General features: G+C 43.6%; 2 protein-coding genes across 3 annotated transcripts in view; both read left to right on the plus strand.

The window, feature by feature from the left end:
- The window catches only part of LOC111957531 (glutamate receptor ionotropic, delta-2), a 705,651-nt gene extending 695,118 nt beyond the window's left edge, over positions 1-10,533 (plus strand). Inside the window, exons 14-15 of one of the 2 annotated variants that reach the window (XR_011474713.1) lie at positions 5,547-5,617; positions 8,062-8,136. Coding sequence is in view for 1 of the 2 variants with exons in the window: in XM_023978383.2 (XP_023834151.1) it covers positions 8,062-8,490 (429 nt within the window). In the remaining variant the exon portion in view is untranslated. Of the gene's footprint in view, positions 1-5,546; positions 5,618-8,061 lie in introns of both variants that reach the window. The other variant, XM_023978383.2, reaches the window with a different exon arrangement.
- Positions 10,534-17,928: 7,395 nt separating this feature from the next.
- Positions 17,929-19,726, plus strand: LOC111957941 (transcription factor ATOH1-like). The gene has a single exon (XM_023979053.1). The coding sequence runs from the start codon at positions 18,089-18,091 to the stop codon at positions 18,986-18,988; it is 900 nt and encodes a 299-aa protein (XP_023834821.1). The 5' UTR covers positions 17,929-18,088; the 3' UTR covers positions 18,989-19,726.
- Positions 19,727-21,438: the final 1,712 nt, after the last annotated feature.

The following is a 21,438-nucleotide window of genomic DNA, read 5'->3' on the forward strand; positions in this document are numbered from 1 at the left end:
ATGTGGCTATCTAAATATTTCCTTGAAAGTCTGATTCCTCAAAGATAAGGTATTTTTATTGCCACATATTTATGGCCGTATAAAGACAGCCTATGGGATTGCTCCAGCATGCTCTAACCCAGACAGAGACAGGTACCAGAAATCAGTGCAGGCATTTCTAACAAACTGGTTCATTTTCTTCCTCGTGGCCCTCAAATAAGGACCATTCTGCCAAAAGCCCAATTTAGACAGGCCCACTAGGCTAAAGATGGACCAGTCCATCTGGCATTTGTGTCTCTGTACAGTCCATTTTCGGGACAGAGAAATAAATCCAGACTCTTGTGTTAACAACACCACAGAGTCATAGAGAAGAAGGCGCACCAGCTTGAAACAGAAACGTATCCAATGTTAAAGGGCTGTATTGAATTCTGATATCCCCTGTACATTTGATTGCTAACACAAATGATTGTGTGGCTGTACCTTGTCTCTCCTATCTTTCTTTCTGTCGTATCTCTTCTTCCACTCGTCCACCTAATGAGCAGGTAGGCATAGCCAAGGCGTTTTTGTCACTTCCAGAGCCAAGCACAGTGGTTGTGGAAATGATTGTCCCCGAGTCTCGAGGACTGTGACATCCCACTCGGCAAAGCTGATGTGAAATGCAAATGTACTAACGAGCAGAGAGTAATGCAATTATGGAAAATAAATATTGTCATGCCCAGTTTAGTGTTCATTAGTCATGTATAAATTAGAATCACAAATTAAATCAAGCCATGGAGTGGCACTAATTTAAGAGAATTTATTTGAAAATGCATTTTGTAATAAAGCAAAGTAAATCTTAGAATGAGGGTCAGTTTACCGCTAAAATAATAGTTTACTCCATTAACATTATACATTTTTTTTATTTCACATTTAATTTCCTATGTTGCCGAGATCCCTCTCAACCCACCTATCAAGCCACAACCAACCATGCACACACCCTCATCAATAACCCCTCTGCCATGCTCTCCTCTCCTTCCCTTCCCACCTCTCCTATCCCCTCCTATTCTGTCCTCTCAGCTGGTGTCTGTGTGTTGTTGACTGGGTCACGACATCATAGCCACGCCACAGGAAGCCGGGTGCTCAACAGAATGCCTGTTTCATCTCTTCAGCTCGGCAATAATGAAAGCTTTTGATCAAGGCAGCGAGGCCTGTGTCGTCTCAAGTCTGTTCCCCATCATAGCACCCCACCCCAGCTTTCTATCCCCCTCTACCCCCTACCCATGACCCCCTGCACTCACAACAGCTTTCATGTGTCAGGTTAACTAGTGAGCCTGTCTGGCCAGTGGTCATATACAAAGAATCCCAGTAGCCCCCTGCCATCTTTATTAACCTTCAATACAAGGACCCTGACTGACCAGTGTGTCGGTGCCTGGGGTTCAAGGTCTTTGTAATGGAGAGCGTTGAGAAATCAATGTGAGTATCACATCACTTAATTTAGCACTCAAATAGTCCTATCAAAATTGCCCTTTACTTTGGTTAGGTACTGCATGGATATTGGTTGCATTTGTTTAAAAAAAAGACTGTATTTGCATGGTATTGATTTTAAAGAGTGAGTTTTGTCAAAAACTGGGTAGTAGTGATCTGTTGCGAGCCCTCGTCCTCTTTGAATATTGAACTGATTTGGCTAATTCACATAAAACTGGACCTAAAACTGGACCTAGAGTGCTGCATTATAAACTTTGAACTTCATACCATTTACGGAATCCAAGAGTTGTTGGGGTAGCCTAAAGCTGCCATGGTGAAAGTAGTGGTGTCTTAGCCATGTTGTTTAGTTGAGCCCTACACTTCACCCTGCCCATGGCCCACAGCGACGCTGGTGACTGTGGTTACGGACCGTGGTTACGGTCGGCAGGGTAGTGGTGGTGAGGTCACATCCTGCTGGGCCCGGTGCAGTGTGTCAGAGTTACCCAGTGTGTCTGCAGTCAAGAGGATATCACTAGGAGCCATCAGCTTCCTCAATATACTGCACTACTGCCCTTTCTCATTAGGAATAGCCCTTCCCTCCGGTCCTCAATATAGGCTTCGTCCCAAATGGAACCCTATTTCCTTTATAGTGCACTACTTTCGACCAGGGCTTGAAACCATACGGTCAAAAGTAGTGCACTATGTACTGTAAGGAATGCTCCCTAGCTCTCTCACACACAGACAGACATACAACAAGCTTACAGCGTCCATACAAGCATACACAGACCAACAAACACTGAGGAATGTCACAGCTGCTATCAGTAGTATGATATCAATCGCGTTAGGCTTGTCGCAATTAAGCTAGTGTTCCTCTTTGAATGAAACCTGTACTTTGCACCTGTACTGACCTCGCCTTCTGGATGATAGCGGGGTGAACAGGCAGTGGCTCGGTGGTTGATGTCCTTGATGATCTTTTTGGCCTTCCTGTGACATCTGGTGCTGTAGGTGTCCTGGAGGGTGGGTAGTTTGCCCCTGGTAATGCATTCGGCAGACCGCACCACCCTCTGGAGAGCCTTGCGGTTGCGGGCGGTGCAGTTGCATACCAGTGATGATACAGCCCGACAGGATGCTTTCAATTGTGGATCTGTAAAATTTTGTGAGGGTTTTAGGTGACAAGCCAAATTCTTTAGCCTCCTGAGGATGAAGAGGCTCTGTTGCGCCTTTTTCACAACACTGTCTGTGTGGGTGGTCCATTTCAGTTTGTTAGTGATGTACAGTCGTGGCCAAAAGTTTTGAGAATGACACAAATATTAATTTTCACAAAGTCTGCTGCCCTAGTGTCTTTAGATATGTTTGTCAGATGTTATTATGGAATACTGAAGTATCAAAGGCTTTTACTGACAATTACATGAAGTTGATGCAAAGAGTCAATATTTGCAGTGTTGACCCTTCTTTTTCAAGACCTCTGGCTTGGCATGCTGTCAATTAACTTCTGGGCCACATCCTGACTGATGGAAGCCCATTCTTGCATAATCAGTGCTTGGAGTTTGTGGGTTTTTGTTTGTCCACCCGCTTCTTGAGGATTGACCACAAGTTCTCAATGGGATTAAGGTCTGGGGAGTTTCCTGGCCATGGACCCAAAATATCGATGTTCTGTTCCCCGAGCCACTTAGTTATCACTTTTGCCTTATGGCAAGGTGCTCCATCATGCTGGAAAAGGCATTGTTCGTCACCAAACTGTTCCTGGATGGTTGGGAGAAGTTGCTCTCGGAGGATGTGTTGGTACCATTCTTTATTCATGGCTGTGTTCTTAGGCAAAATTGTGAGTGACCCCACTCCCTTGGCTGAGACGCAACCCCACACATGAATGGTCTCAGGATGCTTTACTGTTGGCATGACACAGGACTGATGGTAGCGCTCACCTTGTCTTCTCTGGACAAGCTTTTTTCCGGATACCCCAAACAATCGGAATGGGGATTCATCAGAGAAAATGACTTTACCCCAGTCCTCAGCATTCCAATCCCTGTACCTTTTGCAGAATATCAGTCTGTCCCTGATGTTTTTCCTGGAGAGAAGTGGCTTCTTTGTTGCCCTTCTTGACACCAGGCCATCCTCCAAAAGTCTTCGCCTCACTGTGCGTGCAGATGCACTCACACCTGCCTGCTGCCATTCCTGAGCAAGCTCTGTACTGGTGGTGCCCCGATCCCGCAGCTGAATCAACTTTAGGAGACTTTCCTGGTGTTTGCTGGACTTTCTTGGGCGCCCTGAAGCCTTCTTCACAACAATTGAACCGCTCTCTTCGAAGTTCCTGATGATCCGATAAATGGTTGATTTAGGTGCAATCTTACTGTCAGCAATATCCTTGCCTGTGAAGCCCTTTTTGTGCAAAGCAATGATGACGGCACGTGTTTCCTTGCAGGTAACCATGGTTGGCAGAGGAAGAACAATGATTCCAAGCACCACCCTCTGTTTGAAGCTTCCAGTCTGTTATTCGAACTCAATCAGCATGACAGAGTGATCTCCAGCCTTGTCCTCGTCAACACTCACACCTGTGGTAATGAGAGAATCACTGACATGATGTCAGCGGGTCCTTTTGTGGCAGGGCTGAAATGCAGTGGAAATGTTTTGGGGGATTCAGTTAATTTGCATGGCAAAGATGGACTTTGCAATTAATTGCAATTCATCTGATCACTCATCATAATATTCTGGAGTATATGCAAATTGCCATCATACAAACTGAGGCAGCAGACTTTGTGAAAATTTCTATTTGTGTCATTCTCAAAACTTTTGGCCACGACTGTATATGCCAAGGAACTTGAAGCTTTCCACCTACTCCGCCGCGGTCCCGTCGATGTAGATAGGGGGGTGCACCCTCCGCTGTCTCCTGAAGTCCACGACCATCTCCTTTGTTATGTTGACGTTGAGTGAGAGGTTGTTTTCCAGGCACCACACTCCCAGAGCCCTCACCTCCTCCCTGTAGGCTGTCTCTCCCTGTAAGCTGTCCCATTTGTTGTCCGTTTTGCATAACACCTCGATGATTTCCAGTACTTCCATTCTCCTTTTCCTTCATCAGTTGCAATCAGAAAAATGTGTCACCTAATGATTCAACAATAGAAAAAATCATAATAATGTATTATTACTCTATGGGAACAAACACACACACACACTCACGGTCCACAAACACACAGCTCCCACTGAGCTCCAACCCAAAGCCACGTTAGCTGCCTGGGGACGAGCTGCGTTTGTATCTCTGTTTTCCTCCTGGTACATGAATGCTGCATTCTGTTCATCCCAATGTGTTAGATGCCTGTCCCTGTTCAGGCCTCTGCTTCTATGTGATCACTGTTAGTGTTTCTGTATTGCGTCTCTGTGCTGTGTATTGTTGTATTGTTGACACGGTGATGAGGTCACACACTCCAATGAGGCTTTACTAAACTCTACCCTCCAAGCAGATATATGATTTGGGTATTGGGGGTCTCATAATTTAATGAAAGCATTTCAATCCTTCAATGTTGCAGGATTCATTTCCAACACAAACAGATTGCCAGATGCATTTTGACATATCTAGCACATACATTAATTAGTTCATGTTAGTGTTGGGATAGGTCCCTTGCTCATAGGCACAAGAGTAATATAGGCTACACACAGTATGGCCAACTCTGTCTTTTAACCAGTTTAGTTAAGTTTATTAGGATCCCTATTAGCTGTTACTCATTCAGCAGCTACTCTTCCTGGGATCCACACAAAACGTAAAATACATGACACAGTACAGGGCAGTTATAGAATAGCACAAAGGCAATACTACATTAAATCCTTATCCTCTGTCCACCAATGCATCTCCTTTGCTGCTATATTGTATGACTGTGTTTCTGTGGCTGTATACATGTACCACAGATGTTGATGTTACTTGGAGTCGTTTGGGTGGTGGGTGGTGGGTGGTGGATCTGTCTTGCTATATACAGTGTGTAATGATAAAGGAAGAGAGGGTGGCTAAGGAGTATCGGACACTACACACAATGGACGGCCACTTGGTTCACAATACTGAGCACAAAATGTTTGATCATGTCTGATTTACTGTCCCTGCTGGCTGAAAGCTCTCATTCCCTTTTGGTTTTGTTTTGTAGATAAGTACACTGTGTTGAGGGTAAAGCGGGCGAGGGAGAGCAATACAAAATGCCATTTTTCACCCTTCCAGGTATATCTTCGAAGGCTCCTCCTCGGACGTAAAAAAAAAAAAAAACACAGAGTGTGTGTGTGTTTGTATGGGCTGACTGTGCTGTCTTTTCTACTCACCCCCGCCTCTCCTCCGACCAAATCCCTCCTTCATCCTCCCATTTGCCTGCTCTCATCCTTTCTCTGTCCGTCTGTACGTCTGTCTGCCACTGTCTCTCTGTCCTTGCACAAACACCCACAAACACACATACACAGACACAGGCCGATGGCACTTCCGCCAGGCAAGCTGAACCGTGCCACCACCAACATGACACCCATCACGACATCCCCCTCACCACTCTCAGGACTGCCTCCTCCCCCCATTATCCCCAGTCACCCGCATGCTGTGACCTCCCATGTGCCTTGATCGTCCAGCACAGGGTCGAACCCAACGACGAGCCCTCCCAACTCGTCCCTAAAATAAGAATGACCTCTTTCGCTGCCTCTCCTCCCACCTCCAGGGTATACCTATGACAGAAGCTTTAAATAGGAGCGGATGCTGTGAGATTCTTGTTAGAGCGAACTCAAACCATTCGGTTGTGGGAATACAACCCCGATTGTCATATTTATTGCTTTTCTGCTGACAACAACAGAACTATTGCATTGATGACATTTCTAGTCACTGGCACTGCCTGCCAATATGTGAGCTATGATGCCTTTCCTCCACTAGAGGGCTTGCAGCATGCTCTCGCCGACCAAGCATAATACGGTTTAGTGTGCAGTCATGTAATGGGTTAACAGGTGCATGTTATTAGAAATGCATGTTTAGCTAAGGTCTGCAGTGCGGATCTGTACATTTCAATTCATATGAATGAAAGTGAGCCACTCTAACGTGAATGAATTCCCCCCCAAAATGGAAGCCTACACATCTGATTGAAACAGAGGCCATTCGCTTAGAACACTTATTAACTCTGTCTTATATTTTGCTTTGTGTGTTAGCAAAGTCCTGCTACACATGACACTCTTCAGTTGATCCAACAGGCCGGTCCTCTCGTCGTACGGTAGTTACCCATAAGGTAACCTGGCTCTAGCAGTCAACTGACTGGCCCTCTGTCACTCACTGTTTTTCTCTCGCCACCTCCTTCCTCGTTCCTTTACTTTCAACCACCCCTCCTTCCTCAATCCCCCACTGCTGGGTGTGTGGCATGACCAGATCACCACAAACAGTACCCCCTCCTGCCCCCTCCCCCTCTGAGACGGAGAGGGTAACCGGGGCAAGACCCCCCTCCACTCCACATGGTCAGTAGCTCTGTCAGTGACTCTGTGTCTGTACCCACCACCGGGGATGCCCTCTCCCAAAATGGAGTAAGCGCTATGTGTTCCCTCCACCTCCAGCCAACGGTACCCCACTCCCTGTTCCCCCACAAGGGACACAATCATCTTGCATCTTTCCTCTCAGCACAAGCATGAAACCCCCTCTCTGAGTGTGACCATCACAAAGATGTGAACCAATCATTTTATGTGGATGTAGTAGTGCTATTTATATGTCTGTATCACACTTTTTTTTTTTTACAAATCTAGTTTTTGTTCAAGATGAACATATGGGAAAGATGGGTAAAACCCCTTTCCCCTCTAACTGTATTCACAAAACCAATCATTAAATACATGTAGCTACCTTGCACTTTAACTAGTGTGTAGATGTAAGCATCTGCACACATTTTTAATGCCTACGCAACAACGTGGCAAAAAAAATTACTGAATCCTAATCTGACCGTTGTGTCGCATTTGTAATCTATTTTCTCGCCGACTTGCTCCAAAAGGAGCGGTCAGTAATTAATAAGACCATATTAATGCTTGATTGGTTGTTCGGCATGGCATGCTCAAATCTAACAGCACGTTGCCTTTAGCGGTGTGTGTGTTTGGATTCCAGAGGAGCTGTAGACCCTGTAGATATATGTCTGTTTGTGTGTTCTCCTTACTGCAGCTCAGACTTCTCTGTACCTACCTACCTCTCCTTACCTTACCTCCTTACCTTACCCCACCTATCCCTTTCGGCCCACCTACCCCACCTATCCCTTTCGGCCCATCACTTCAATCCCATCTCACTCTTACTTCATCTCACTGTCACTCCATCTTTGTCTATTTTCCTCTGTGTTCACCAATCTCTATTGGTCTCTTCTCCTCCTCGCTCATCAATCCTCGTTTCCTCCTTCTCTCCTCTGACTTTTCCCCCCTGATCTCCCTCAATGGATGTCCTCACTACTCCTCAATCGACAACCATACTCATGCACTTTTCCCTCACCGTTCCGTCACTCCGCTCTGTCCTCCCCTTTCTCCTTTCCTACTTTTCTCCCTTAACAACCTTCACTCCTTTTCCTCTCCCTCTTCCTTCTCCCCCTTTTATCCTCACTCTCCTTTGACCCTGTCCTCCGCCACCTCTCTCTCTCCCCTCGCCCCCTTTCCTGCGCACCCTGTCCCCCCCTGCAGGATGATAAGGAGATCGACCTGGAGCACCTTCACCGCCGGGTTAACAGCCTGTGCACAGAGGACGACAGCCCCCACAAACAGTTCTCCACCTCCTCCATTGACCTGACGCCACTGGACATGGACTCTATGCCGGCCAACCGGCAGGCCCTGGAGCAGATCAGCGACTTCCGAAACACGCACATCACCACTACCACCTTCATCCCCGAGCAGATCCAGACCCTCAGCCGCAGCCTGTCTGCCAAGGCCCAACAGGGCTTCGCCTTTGGTCCCGTGCAGGACCACCGGACTGGGGGGCCCTTCAGGCAGAGAGCCCCCAACGGAGGCTTCTTCCGCAGCCCCATCAAGACTATGTCCTCCATACCCTACCAGCCCACTCCCCAGCCCAACTTCGGCTACGGCAACGACCCAGACCGGGGCACGTCCATATGAGGCGAGAAGGAGTATGCCGCACAGCGAGAGAAGGATGAAATTAAACGCACTCAAAAAAATCTATGTACATAGGAATCTTTTTCAGTTCTGATTTTTTGAGGGGCTTTGCTTTTGTTTGGTGGGGGGGGGGGTGATTTTCCTGCTGAAACCTGGTGGTGAGAGGTCAGGGACTTGAATATTTGCTTTATTGTCATCATTCTCATGGTTGTCTAGGGATCTTTTGGGTGTGACGGGGCTCTGTTTTCTCTTTTTCGTTTCATGGCATTTGAGGACTGCCTTTCTGAAGAAGCTTTTGGACCCAACAAGGAGGATATGTGTTTGTTTTTTGCAACAGAAAACACTTTTCTGTTCTTGAGATCCACAAATCGGCAACAGCCCTATGCTCATTTGAAGGATGTTCTTGTCTTTGCCTTTCACCATATGGGACTCCATCCCACTCAGTTCTCTGGTGTTGATCATCAATGCCTGTACTCCAAATCTGAAATCTGCCCCAAAATGGGTGTCCATTGGCTCCACTACCCTGCAGACTGAGACCTCACTGTCTGCGCTCTGGGCACGCTTCGTCATTTTTGTGCACATAAGGCTCCATCAATTCCACTGCACTGTACCAGTGCCCATAGACCTGTATTTGATTGTATGTAGTTTGGATCTTTTTTTCTCACCTGTACTGTGCTGTCTATTTCAAGGTGAGCGCCTCAGCCTCTTAACAAACACTTGAGAGATGCATAGAGGGACAAAAAGGAACTGAAAATAACAGAGATAAAAGACAACAGACAAAGGACTTTTAAAAAGCAGCTGAGGCTATTGTATGTATTTTATTGAATTTGTTTTGAAAATCTATTTCAATCCGTGGAATGTGTTTGGTCAGAATGTCACACAAAAAAAATGTTTGGCGCTGTCTCATTGTTTTTTTTCTACCAATTTTGAAAAGCGCTAAATGACTGCTATAGTCTTACTCTGGTTTGCATCATCAATCATATTCAAAAAACTGTTGTTTTTTTTTAACTAATTTGTAGTTCTACCACGGCTCAGTCAGAAAAAAAGTCACATTTCATTCTCCAGTCCACTAACTGACTGTTGTGTAGCTGTAAGGGCAAACAGTTGAGCTCAGCGCGAGGAGAACCCCTTTCAGATAACATCCTCGGTACAAGCCATATCAGTACAGGCTGGCTTCACCTTGCCAGTTTCCTGCTTCAATAGGATTTCTTGCCATTGGAACTGTAGAGCTGATGGCATTCATTTTGAAAGATCTTTCTTCATTTCTTAAATGTTAAGGGTACTGTTTATCTAACTTTTTTAAAGTGCCAATTGTTTAATTGAGGCCATTTAAGGTGCAGTTTGGAGGGAGGGGGTCAAAAAAAATATATTTTGTGAAGGGAAAAGTGGAACCAAACCTTTTCACTAACACTGTATTAATATTTAATAATGTTTGTTGTTTAGAATGAGCTTTCAGTTTGTTATCTTAAGACTAAACCGCAAATGTTGTGCGTAGAGAACAGAAGCCGTATTTGATGCAAGCCTTCTAGATGTTCTTTTCTTAAGCTACGGTATGGCTATCGAATGACAATAGGACACAGACGATGTTTAAAGAAATTTTATTTCCTATTAACGACAGACACATTATGAAATATGTATATTTTACATGTTGATGCTATATTTGTTAAAAAAGAAAAAAAAGAATATATCATATGAGCATTGAGTTAGCAGTCACCCTATACATTTGGTTTCCCTCAGTTCCAGCCCACACATAAGCTCTCTCATGTCATCTTGAGTTCATTTTGATTTGCTGGTTAATAACAGAGGAGGCAAGTTCTTAAAAAGAAGCATGCACAACTTGCCATGCCCCGTGCCATGTTTTATTTCATACATAGAACGTACAGGATTACTTGATAATTTTCAACTGATTATGATGTGCAGTATTTAATATAGGCCTATTTTGTTGTATGTGTTGCATATTATTCAAACGGAACAAACTGAGGCCTCTGTTACAAGTGGCAAAGCTTTCTGTGTATAATTTGTCTAATAAACTTGTTTTCTACAGTGGTATGGTTTTTTGTAGTCTTTGCTGTGACTGCGTAGGCCTGCCAGACAAGATGTTACAGTTTTCCATGTATTGTCATGGTGTTGTGTAGCTCTGGTCCTGGGCATTAGTGTATGTTTTGGAACTCACGCTAACGTCCCTGACCAGAGCTAGGTGTTCGGGTGGGAAGTACACCCAGCCTGTGCATAATGATTAGTTCAAGATTCATTAAACATATCTATTGTTTGGTGTGGATTTCTATGTGTGCGCGATTTACGATCAAATCTGTGAATGTTTTACAAATGAGGTTCCCCAGGTTCTAGGTTATGTTAATCTTCATCCCAGTGTGGTCTTCATCACTTTCAATGACACATCATAAGAAGGATACTCCCTCTTGGAACAGCTGGGCCCATTACTGGGTTGGGAGAGCACATCAGATACCAAGCAAGTCAACGTCTGTCTAGTTGTGCCGTCATGCCACCACTTGTCATGTTTGGCGTGACAATGAGTGATAAGGTGTAGGAAGAGAGCACAACATATCTGGGACCAGGTTTGCTGGTTTATGTGTAAAGGAGGTGCTTTTGTTAACTCCGAAGACATTATTCTGTACCTTTTATGAAACTCTGGGAGTATTGAAATGGTGTCTGTGAAAGACCATCCAATAGCTTTTGAAACTACAGTTTTGTAAAAGTCATTTTTTGTCTGTTCTTTACAATATGGTGAGGAATAGGCTAACTCTCATTACTCAAGCAATTGTGTTGTTTCATTTTTAAGCATGGTGTGGCGCTGTTTCACTGGAAACCATTTTGTAGACAATGTTGTGCTATCTGATCTGAAGAGAGAGAAAGAGAGCCCTTTGAATTGAATTGAGAGCGCGAGAGCGAGAGTGCGTGCACGTGTGTACAGCACTTGATTTATGATATAACCTTTATTAAACAAAATGGAATATGAAACTAAAACATGAGGGATATTTTTCAAGGTCTGCACTTGCCATTGCCTAAAGTTGTGCCTAAAAACAAAAGGCACCTAATCATCCAAATTCTGGCTGTTCCATGAAGGCCTTAGAATTCCAAAGTAAATAAATACCAATGGTACACAGATCCATTATTATTATTAGGCTAATATTATGATTATTGTTGTTATCGTTATTATTATTAGTAGTAGTAGTATTAGTAGTGTTCTTATTATCAGCCTATTTCTGCATCCCTCCAGTGCACCTCGTTTCCCCGGAGACAGGAATGGGGTGAGCAGCATGCAGACTGCATCACGCTGGAAGCCCCCACTGGGTCACATTTTGAGCCCATTTTCCAAAGAGTCCCCCAAGCGTGTCGAATGGAACATAGAGTCGCCATTGTGCATGCGACATTTTAATAATCGACAGCTACAATATCCAACCTGTTGTTTGCTTTAGGAGCCATTCCATGCTCACTGGACGGCCACTTGTAGGTGGAGAGACGGACCTAGGCGCCAGTCCCCAAGCCTCGACGCCTTATGAATACATGAATAAAAAGTGAAAAGATTCATGTAATTTAATCTCAGAAATTGTAGGATTTTGTCCGCTGTCCTGCATGGACGGGCTGGTCTCACATGTTTGATATTGCTAAACTTTCAGTAGGCTATATAGTATTTTACAGGCTACAATTCTTTCCGTTTTTGCTTAGGCCTACTTCATATAGCCAAGATCATGTCTAAAGACATTACAACTTATTCAATCATTCCTGCTATGTGTTTATTTGTATGACTTCATTTTCTCAATAATTATTATCATTGTTATTTATATTGTTATTCAGTAGCCTAGTCTATTTTCCTATTAATAACTGAGTGTTCGGAAAGTGACATTGCGGCTGGTTTACGTATAGGCTATCTGGTTGCCTTTTCGGCTATTCTTTTATTTGATACTAGTTTCTAGCCTATAATATTTTATCATATTCTTAGAGATACCCATATGATTTGTATATTTAATTCGTTTAGATATATAATGTTCTTATCATTCTATAAGAAGGGGGGGGGGGGGCTGCTGTCACTGTCCGAGCACTGTTCCACGCGCACACTACTTCCTCCTCGCTTGCCACTGCTTCTGACAGTAAAAGCGCTGTCGAGCCCCCTGCTCATCTTTCCGATCCCTGTGAAGCTCTTTTACCAACAGGGCGTTCCGTAAACCGGATCAAAAGGTTTTGAACCTGTACAAAAGAAAATGAAACTCGAGATGGCCTTAACATTCATAGAATGGAGGAGCGGATCGGTGAATTGACAATGAGCACGAACCCCAGGAGCCGAGTTCTTTGGTCAAACTGTTTTCAGTTCCTAGAACCAGGATGGAATATTCTTTGCTTAGTTGGCGCCCTTTTCGTGGACTAAATTAATTTCTGAATTTCTATGAGTCTGGAAATGTTACCTTAAATTCACGCATAGGCAGATTTTTGGACATGGGAGCTACAGATCTTGAAGTATCCACACCCCTTGACTTTTTCCAGATTTTGTTGTGTTACAGCCTGCATTTAAAATAGATTAAATTAAGATTTGTTTGGTCACTGGCTAAAACACGATACCCCATAATGTCAAAGTGAAATTAGGTTTTTCGAAATTTTTACAAATTAATTAAAAATGAAAAGCTGAAATGTCTTGAGTATATAAACATTCAACCACTTTATGGGAATCCTAAATAAATTCAGAAGTAAAAATGTGCTTAACAAGTCACATAATAAGTTGCATGGACTCACTCAGTGTGCAATAATAGCGTTTAACATGACTTTTGAATGACTACCTAATCGCTGTACCCCACACATACAATGTAAGATCCCACAGAGACCAGGGAGGTTTTCAAATGCCTCCCAAGGAATGGCACCTATTGGTAGATGGGTAAAAATATAAAAGCAGACATCGAATATCCCTTAGAGCATGGTGAAGTTATTAATTACACTTTGGATGGTGTATCAATACAACCAGTCACTTCAAAGATACAGGGGTCTTTCCTGATGTAGTTGCCAGAGAGGAAGGAAACCGCTCAGGGATTTCACCAAGAGGCCAATGGTGACTTTAAAACATTTACAGAGTTTAATAGCTGTGATAGGCGAAAACTGAGGATGGATCAACAACATTGTAATTACTCCACAATACTAACCTAATTGACAGAGTGAAAAGAAGGAAGCCTGTACAGAAGAAAAAAATATTCCAAAACATTCATCCTGTTGCAACAAGGCACTAAAGACATATTGCAAAAAAAAAAAAAAGCTATTCAGTTTTTGTCCTGAATACAAAGTGTTATGTTTGAGGCAAGTCCAATAAAATACATTACTGACTACCACTCTCCATTTTTCAAGCATAGTGATGGCTGCATCATGTTATGGGTATGCTTCTAATCGTTAAGGACTGGGGAGTTTTTCAGGATAAAAAAATTAACGGAATGGAGCAAAGCACAGGCAAAATCTTAGAGGAAAACCTGATTCAGTCTGCTTTCCCCCAGCCACTGAGAGACAAATTCATCTTTCAGCAGTACAATAACCTAAAACACAAGGCCAAATCTACACTGGAGTTGCTTACCAAGAAGCCCTTGAATGTTCCTGAGTGGCCGAGTTACAGTTTTGACTTAAATCTGCTTGAAAATCTATGGCAACTTTGGCAAGACATGAGAATGGTTGTCTAGCAATGATCAACAACCAATTTGACAGAGCTTTAATAATTTTTTAAAGAATAATGGGAAAATATTCCAGGTCTGCAAGCTCTTGGAGACTTCCACAGAAAGTCTCACAGCTTTCTAATCGACCTGGCCCGGGTTCCCTGGAAGGATATTGACCTCATCCCGTCAGTTGAGGATGCCTGGTCATTCTTTAAATGTTACTTCCTCACCATATTAGACAAGCATGCTCCGTTCAAAAAATGCAGAACCAAGAACAGATATAGCCCCTGGTTCACTCCAGACCTGACTGCCCTCGACCAGCACAAAAACATCCTGTGGCGAACTGCAATAGCATCGAAGAGCCCCCGCGATATGCAACTGCTTCAGGGCAAGTTCAGGAACCAATACACGCAGTCAGTCAGGAAAGCAAAGGCCAGCTTTTTCAAGCAGAAATTTGCATCCTGTAGCCTCTAACTCCAAAAAGTTCTGGGATACTGTAAAGTCCATGGAGAACAAGAGCACCTCCTCCCAGCTGCCCACTGCACTGAGGCTAGGTAACACGGTCACCACCGATAAATCCGTGATAATCGAAGACTTCAACAAGCATTTCTCCATGGCTGGCCATGCCTTCCTCCTGGCGACTCCAACCTTGGCCAACAGCCCCGTCCTCCTGCTGCTACTCGCCCAAGCCTCCCCAGCTTCTCCTTTACCCAAATCCAGATAGCAGATGTTCTGAAAGAGCTGGAAAACCTGACCCATACAAATCAGCTGGGCTTGACAATCTGGACCCCCTATTTCTGAAACTGTCCGCCGCCATTGTCGCACCCCCTATCAACCAGCCTGTTCAACCTCTCCTTCGTATCATCTGAGATCCCCAAGGATTGGAAAGCTGCCGCGGCATCCCCCTCCTCAAAGGGGGAGACACCCTGACCCAAACTGTTACAGACCTATATCCATCTGCCCTGCCTATCTAAGGTCTTCGAAAGCCAAGTCAACAAACAGATCACTGACCATCTCGAATCCCACCGTACCTTCTCCGCTGTGCAATCCGGTTTCCGAGCCGGTCATGGGTGCACCTCAGCCACGCTCAAGGTACTAAACGATATCATAACCGCCATCGAAAAAAGACATTACTGTGCAGCCGTTCTTCATCGACCTGGCCAAGGCTTTCGACTCTGTCAATCACCATATTCTTATCGGCCAGACTCAGTAGCCTCGGTTTTTCTAATGACTGCCTTGCCTGGTTCACCAACTACTTTGCAGACAGAGTTCAGTGTGTCAAATCGGAGGGCATGTTGTCCGTCCTCTGGCAGTCCTCTATGGGGTACCACAGGGTTCAATTCTCGGGCGACTCTTTTCTCTGTATACATCAATGATGTTGCTCTTGTGCGGGCGATTCCCTGATCCACCTCTACGCAGACGACACCATTCTATATACTTCCGCCCTTCCTTGGACACTGTACTATCTAACCTCCAAAACGAGCTTCAATGCCATACAACACTCCTTCCGTGGCCTCCAACTGCTCTTAAACGCTAGTAAAACCAAATGCATGCTTTTCAACCGCTCGCTGCCTGCACCCGCACGCCCCGACTAGCATCACCACCCTGGACGGTTCCGACCTAGAATATATGTGGATCATCTAATAAGTACCTAGGTGTCTGGCTTAGACTGGCAAAACTCTCCTTCCAGACTCATATCAAACATCTCCAATCCAAAATCAAAGCCAGAATCGGCTTCTCTATTCCGCAACAAAGCCTCCTTCACTCACGCCGCCAAACTTACCTCAGTAAAAACTGACTTATCCTACCCGATCCTCGACTCGGCTCGATGTCATCTACAAAATAGCTTCCAATACTTTCTACTCAGAAACTGGATGCAGTTTATCACAGTGCCATTCGTTTTGTTACTAAAGCACCTTATACGACCCACCACTGCGACCTGTATGCCCTAGTCGGCTGGCCCTCGCTACATGTTCGTCGTCAGACCCACTGGCTCCAGGTCATCTACCAAGGCTATGCTAGGTTAAAGTGACCGCCTATATCTCGTTCACGTGGTCACGATGGCTACACCCACCTGGCAACACGCGCTCCAGCAGGTTGTATCTCACTGATCATCCCTAAAGCCCAAAACCTCATTTGGACGCCTTTCCTTCCAGTTCTCTGCTGCCTGCGACTGGAACGAATTGCAAAAATCTCTGAAGTTGGAGACTTTTATCTTCCCTCAACAACTTAAAAAATCTTACTGCTATCCCGAGCAGCTAACCGATCGCTGCAGCTGTACATAGTCCATCTGTAAACTACCCACCCAACTTTACCTACCTCACCCCCCATACTGCTCTTTCAATTTATTTACTTTTTCTGCTCTTTTGCCACACCAGTATCTCTTCTTGCACATGATCATCTGATGATTTATCACTCCAGTGGTTAATTCTGCTAAATTGTAATTATTCGATTTATTGCCTACCTCATGCCTTTTGCACACATTGTATATAGATTCTCTTTTTTTTTTCTACCATGTTATTGACTTGTTTATTGTTTACTCCATGTGTAACTCTGTGTTGTCTGTTCACACTGCTATGCTTTATCTTGGCCAGGTCGCAGTTGCAAATGAGAACTTGTTCTCAACTAGCCTACCTGGTTAAATAAAGGTGAAATAAAAAAAAAATAAAAAAAATAATCGCTGCCAAAGGTGATTCTAGCATATATTGACTCAGGGGTGTGAATACTTATGTACATTCGATATTTAATATTCAAGAAATGTGCTAAAATGTCTATAAACATGTTTTCACTCTATCATTATTTGAATATTGTGTGTAGATGGGTGAGAGAGAAAAATATATATTTAAACCATTTTGAGTTCAAGCTGTAACAACAAAATGTGGAATAAGTCCAAGGGGCATGAATACTTTCTGAAGGTACTGTTTATGGAAAATATTGTCAGCGTTTCAAAAGTTTTGCCTTAGACCTAATTTTATTTCATTGTTGACTAACTTACAACCGGGACAAAATGTAGCCAAGGCCCTATAGCCACAAGGAACTTGATGATGATGATGATGATGATTATGACACGGCTTTATGATCTCCATTTTCGTTTGACAAATGTAGGTTTTAATGACACTTTTCTGGATATTAGTCCTATGTCTTCTCTTAGAAGAGATGCATACAACTGGACACAGCCCCCAGTTCAACATCTAGTTTACATTTGGTTGAGTTGTGAGCTAAAGTGAATTCATCGCGAAATCAACAAAAAAAATGGCACCACTTCATTGGATTTAGGTTAAACGTTGGGTGAAAAAATACGAAATGACCTTAAGTTGATGACTTTTTGCAAGTCCAATTCGTTTTTCACGTTGATTGAACTGTCATCAATTTGATTTTTTGAGGTTGAAATGACGTGCTACGACGTTGATTCAAGCAGTTATTATCCGGTGGGATAGGCCTACATTGTCAATTTCGAAATGACTGTCTTTAGTATTGAAGATGTTTTTTTTAGGAGCCAAAGAAGTTATTGACATGCCTGCGGTATTGGACAGGTGCATGGACATCCTCAAACAGTCCACGAGCTGAAGCTCGCGCTGTCCACACTCCTAACCATATAGCTATATCCCTGCGTGTGACCTGAGGGACTGCCCTTTGTGCGGTTAAACAGTCTTTAAACCGAGGCATTATCATAAACAGTCTTGGCATAATAACCTCTCTCGGGTTTTCCGAGACTTCTCATTGGTCGCCAACACGCGCCTGCCCCAAGTGCTCTTATTGGTCAAAGCGCCACGCGACCAGCTGAGAAAGGGGGCTCCCAGGCGCGTGCCGCTTTTTAAAGCGATGCCGCGCCTTGAGACACTAGAGAAGGAGTCCTGCACGCGACATAGTGCGAGCACAGTGTGCAAAATAAACGTTCTTGACAGCATTTTATATTTTGCTAAGTTTTTAGTCCAAGCCACCTGATTTATAGTTTTTTTTAAATGGATGTTATCAGTGTTGAGGAATGGAGCAAAGGCGCAAAGGAGATGTGCGAGGTGCAGCACTCGAAAATGGAGAGGGGGGAGCAGAGCGAGTACCCATCAAGTCTGGCACTCATGGACAGCAGTGACCCACGCGCCTGGCTGGCTCCCATGCAGTCTGGCACCTGCGCGGCACACGCCGACTACCTGCTGCACTCGCCCAGCTCCAGCTTGGAAGGCGGGTTCCCCACATCCGGCCACAGCCCAAACTTTAGAAATAGTTCCAATAGTCCGCTCAAAGTGCGGGACTTGTGTCGGCTAAAGGGATCGGTGAGCGCCGAGGAGGGCAGACAGAGAGCTCCATCCAATCCCGGTAACGTTGTGCAGAAGGTGAGGCGCCAGGCAGCCAATGCGCGGGAGAGGAGACGGATGCATGGCTTGAACCATGCCTTTGACGAGCTGCGCAGTGTCATCCCTGCTTTCGACAATGACAAAAAGCTTTCCAAATACGATACCCTGCAGATGGCCCAGATCTACATCAACGCGCTGGCGGACCTGCTACAGGGTCCCGGTGTGGACTCGCCAAAGTGTGACCTGTTGTCCGCCACGGAGAGTCCCCGGGGATCCTCCGCCTCCACCTGCCAAAGGGGCGCAGGGACTGGGCTACCGGTCCAGGTTAACGGGATCCCATTCCCCGTCGAAGACGGCTCGTTCTCTACTTTGATGGAGCAAGAAATGCGGTCTTCCTCGGGGACACCCAGTTCCAGCTCCGAGAGCAGAAAGGACTCCCCCCAGTCGAACCGCAGTGACGGAGAGTTCTCCCCGCACTCCCATTTCAGTGACTCGGATGAGATGCAGATGGAGCTCCTGAGTGAAGATGAGCTCTCTGAACTCAAGCTTTCCAGCCTTCACAAATTTTGAAACTTCACCCTGGACTTTCAAATCGTGTCAATCATATCTGCTGGCATATGCCTACATTTTATACGATAATAGATTGCTTTCCAAAATCATTTTGTTTGGTTTGAGAGTTATATTTGATCAACTGTTAGATAAAGATGATTTTATGTCAGATCATTTGGTTCTGCCAATTAAATGTACCGTCTCCTCGGGACCAGGGAAAGACCCCTTTGCCATGTCGACTGTCGCGCGCAGCATTGCCACGGGCTTTCCCAATCCCACTTCATGGACAAACGTAGTCTTCCAAGAATTTGCCTGATATTATTTATGTACAGACCTTTGTAATTATATTTTCCATATAGCATACTGCTGATGATTTAATTGTTTATTTGTTTGTAAATGTCCCTGTATTCATTTGTTTGCGACTTCTAAAGTTAACAACGCGCACTTTAAAACACGAGTCAGAGGCTTGGAGCAACATGACTTTGTTATTGAACAACTGTTTTTTTGTAGTAGTAGTAGGCCTAATGCCAATTTAATATTTAATTTAGCAATTTTTTGTTATTTTTGTCTTTTTGGCTATTCACTTTAAATGCATTTATGTGTCTGTGCTTTCATTGGATGATTTAAGTTGATTTATTCCTGATTGTGTTCTATTGTTTTTCCAATTGAATGTGTCATTTCAAATGTTTCTAAAACCTAGTGATTTACCGTTAACTGGTTCATTTTCTTTTGATTTTGAGAATAAAATAAGCAAACTGAAAACCATCATTTTCTGTTGTTTCGTGTTTCAATATGTTGATACTAGCTTAATCGAAGAAAATACATATCCTACACTTCAAAATGTCATACAACTATTCCATGAAGGACCATGTTAACAAATCTTTTTCCATTGCATGACATGCAGAACCACTTGCGGGAATAAGGGGAATATTAACTCTAACTAACTTATAGCCTGTTTTGCTGATATTAATTATGAAACCTAGTGTAAAGATCTAATAACACAGGTATAAAATATGTTTCTTTGTGATGATGAAGCTATTATTATTATTCTTATCTCAAATGCATTTAGAAATATGCTGTCTCTAGAGGAGTCATTTTTTATATATATTTTAAAATATATATTTTAAAATATTACTCTATCCACCATAATCTTCCTTATTTATAAACAAAATCCAATTATGTGACCTTGTGGATATTCACGTTAATTCGGTTTATCTTGTGTATAAGACTAATAAATATATTTTTATTTTCCTGTGGTTTTGTCTCACCTTTTCCTGCATATTCTACGCATATTAAGTAGGATATTGATTGTTGGCTTGAGATAAGTTAAATGGTGTCAAATCCTTATATCAATCATAATTTAAATAGTTTGCAAATACAATATATCCAGTAAACCAACCACTTAGGCCAAAGACACTTGGGTGAAAGCTAATTCCATCGTTAAAGTACATTGATAGGACATTGATGTGTTGAAGCAGAAGGCAAACAAATATATATTTAATTATTCTCTTCATGTAAATATCTCAAATCAATCAAAGGCACGGACACTCAATTATTCCGATAATTTATCTAAGTGAACGATGTTTTGAACAGCGTGTTCTCAAAGCGCTCGCTCTCCATGTTTGGTCGAGCAATTATACATTCTAACTTGAGTGTTTAGGTCAACAGTGGCACTTCTCTCAAAATTATTAGGCTAGAATTAAAACTTTGAGTTTTGGCGACATTTGTACAATTAATTGTAATCGGAGTCTGCATTCAGTTCAGGCTATTGTTGGCAGGCCCGTGGTCCAAGGTGTTGTATAGCCTCATCGAAACACGCGCTGTCAGCTGGTGAGCGCTCGGTTCTCCTCCGTACACTGTGTGATCTATGTCCCTCAGGACTTGACTCACTTTCTAACCCCGCCATGCACATGCACACTTCTGCTTGCTTGCTCGCAAGATAGCCACACACAAACGCTCTCTCTCTGTCTCTCTCTCTCTCTCTCTCACTTTCTAAATAATTGATGTACACTCTTTTACCCTCATTTGATGCATTCATTTTCGGCTTAGACTAAGCTACAGTGCAGACTGTCAGTGACATTTTCATGTATAGCCAGCCTGGTCTCTTAGACTAAACGTAACATAATAAATGTACATTTGCGACACTCAAATTAGTATGATATGCAGTGGCAACCAGTCATTCAGCCCCACCTGTTTTGAGATCCAGATTTTTCGCAACAAAAAAATATGTATAAAAATAAAATTGGGGGGGCTTGCATGTTATTTTGGAATTAATACGTGTCACATATCAGTTTGCAAACAATGTAAAAAAATATATATATATAATTGAGTTAATAAAGTTGCATATCAACATGGTCTCTTTTTTTTTTTTTTTTTTAGTAAGGCAGCTCCAAAATACAGGTGTTTCAGCCTAGCTCAGTGCTTTCTGTGGTCCCGGGCTGGCCAGCAAAAAATTGGAGCATTGCACCGTG

The sequence above is a fragment of the Salvelinus sp. IW2-2015 genome, linkage group LG33 (genome assembly GCF_002910315.2).
Source record: "Salvelinus sp. IW2-2015 linkage group LG33, ASM291031v2, whole genome shotgun sequence".
Lineage (NCBI taxonomy): Eukaryota > Metazoa > Chordata > Actinopteri > Salmoniformes > Salmonidae > Salvelinus > Salvelinus sp. IW2-2015.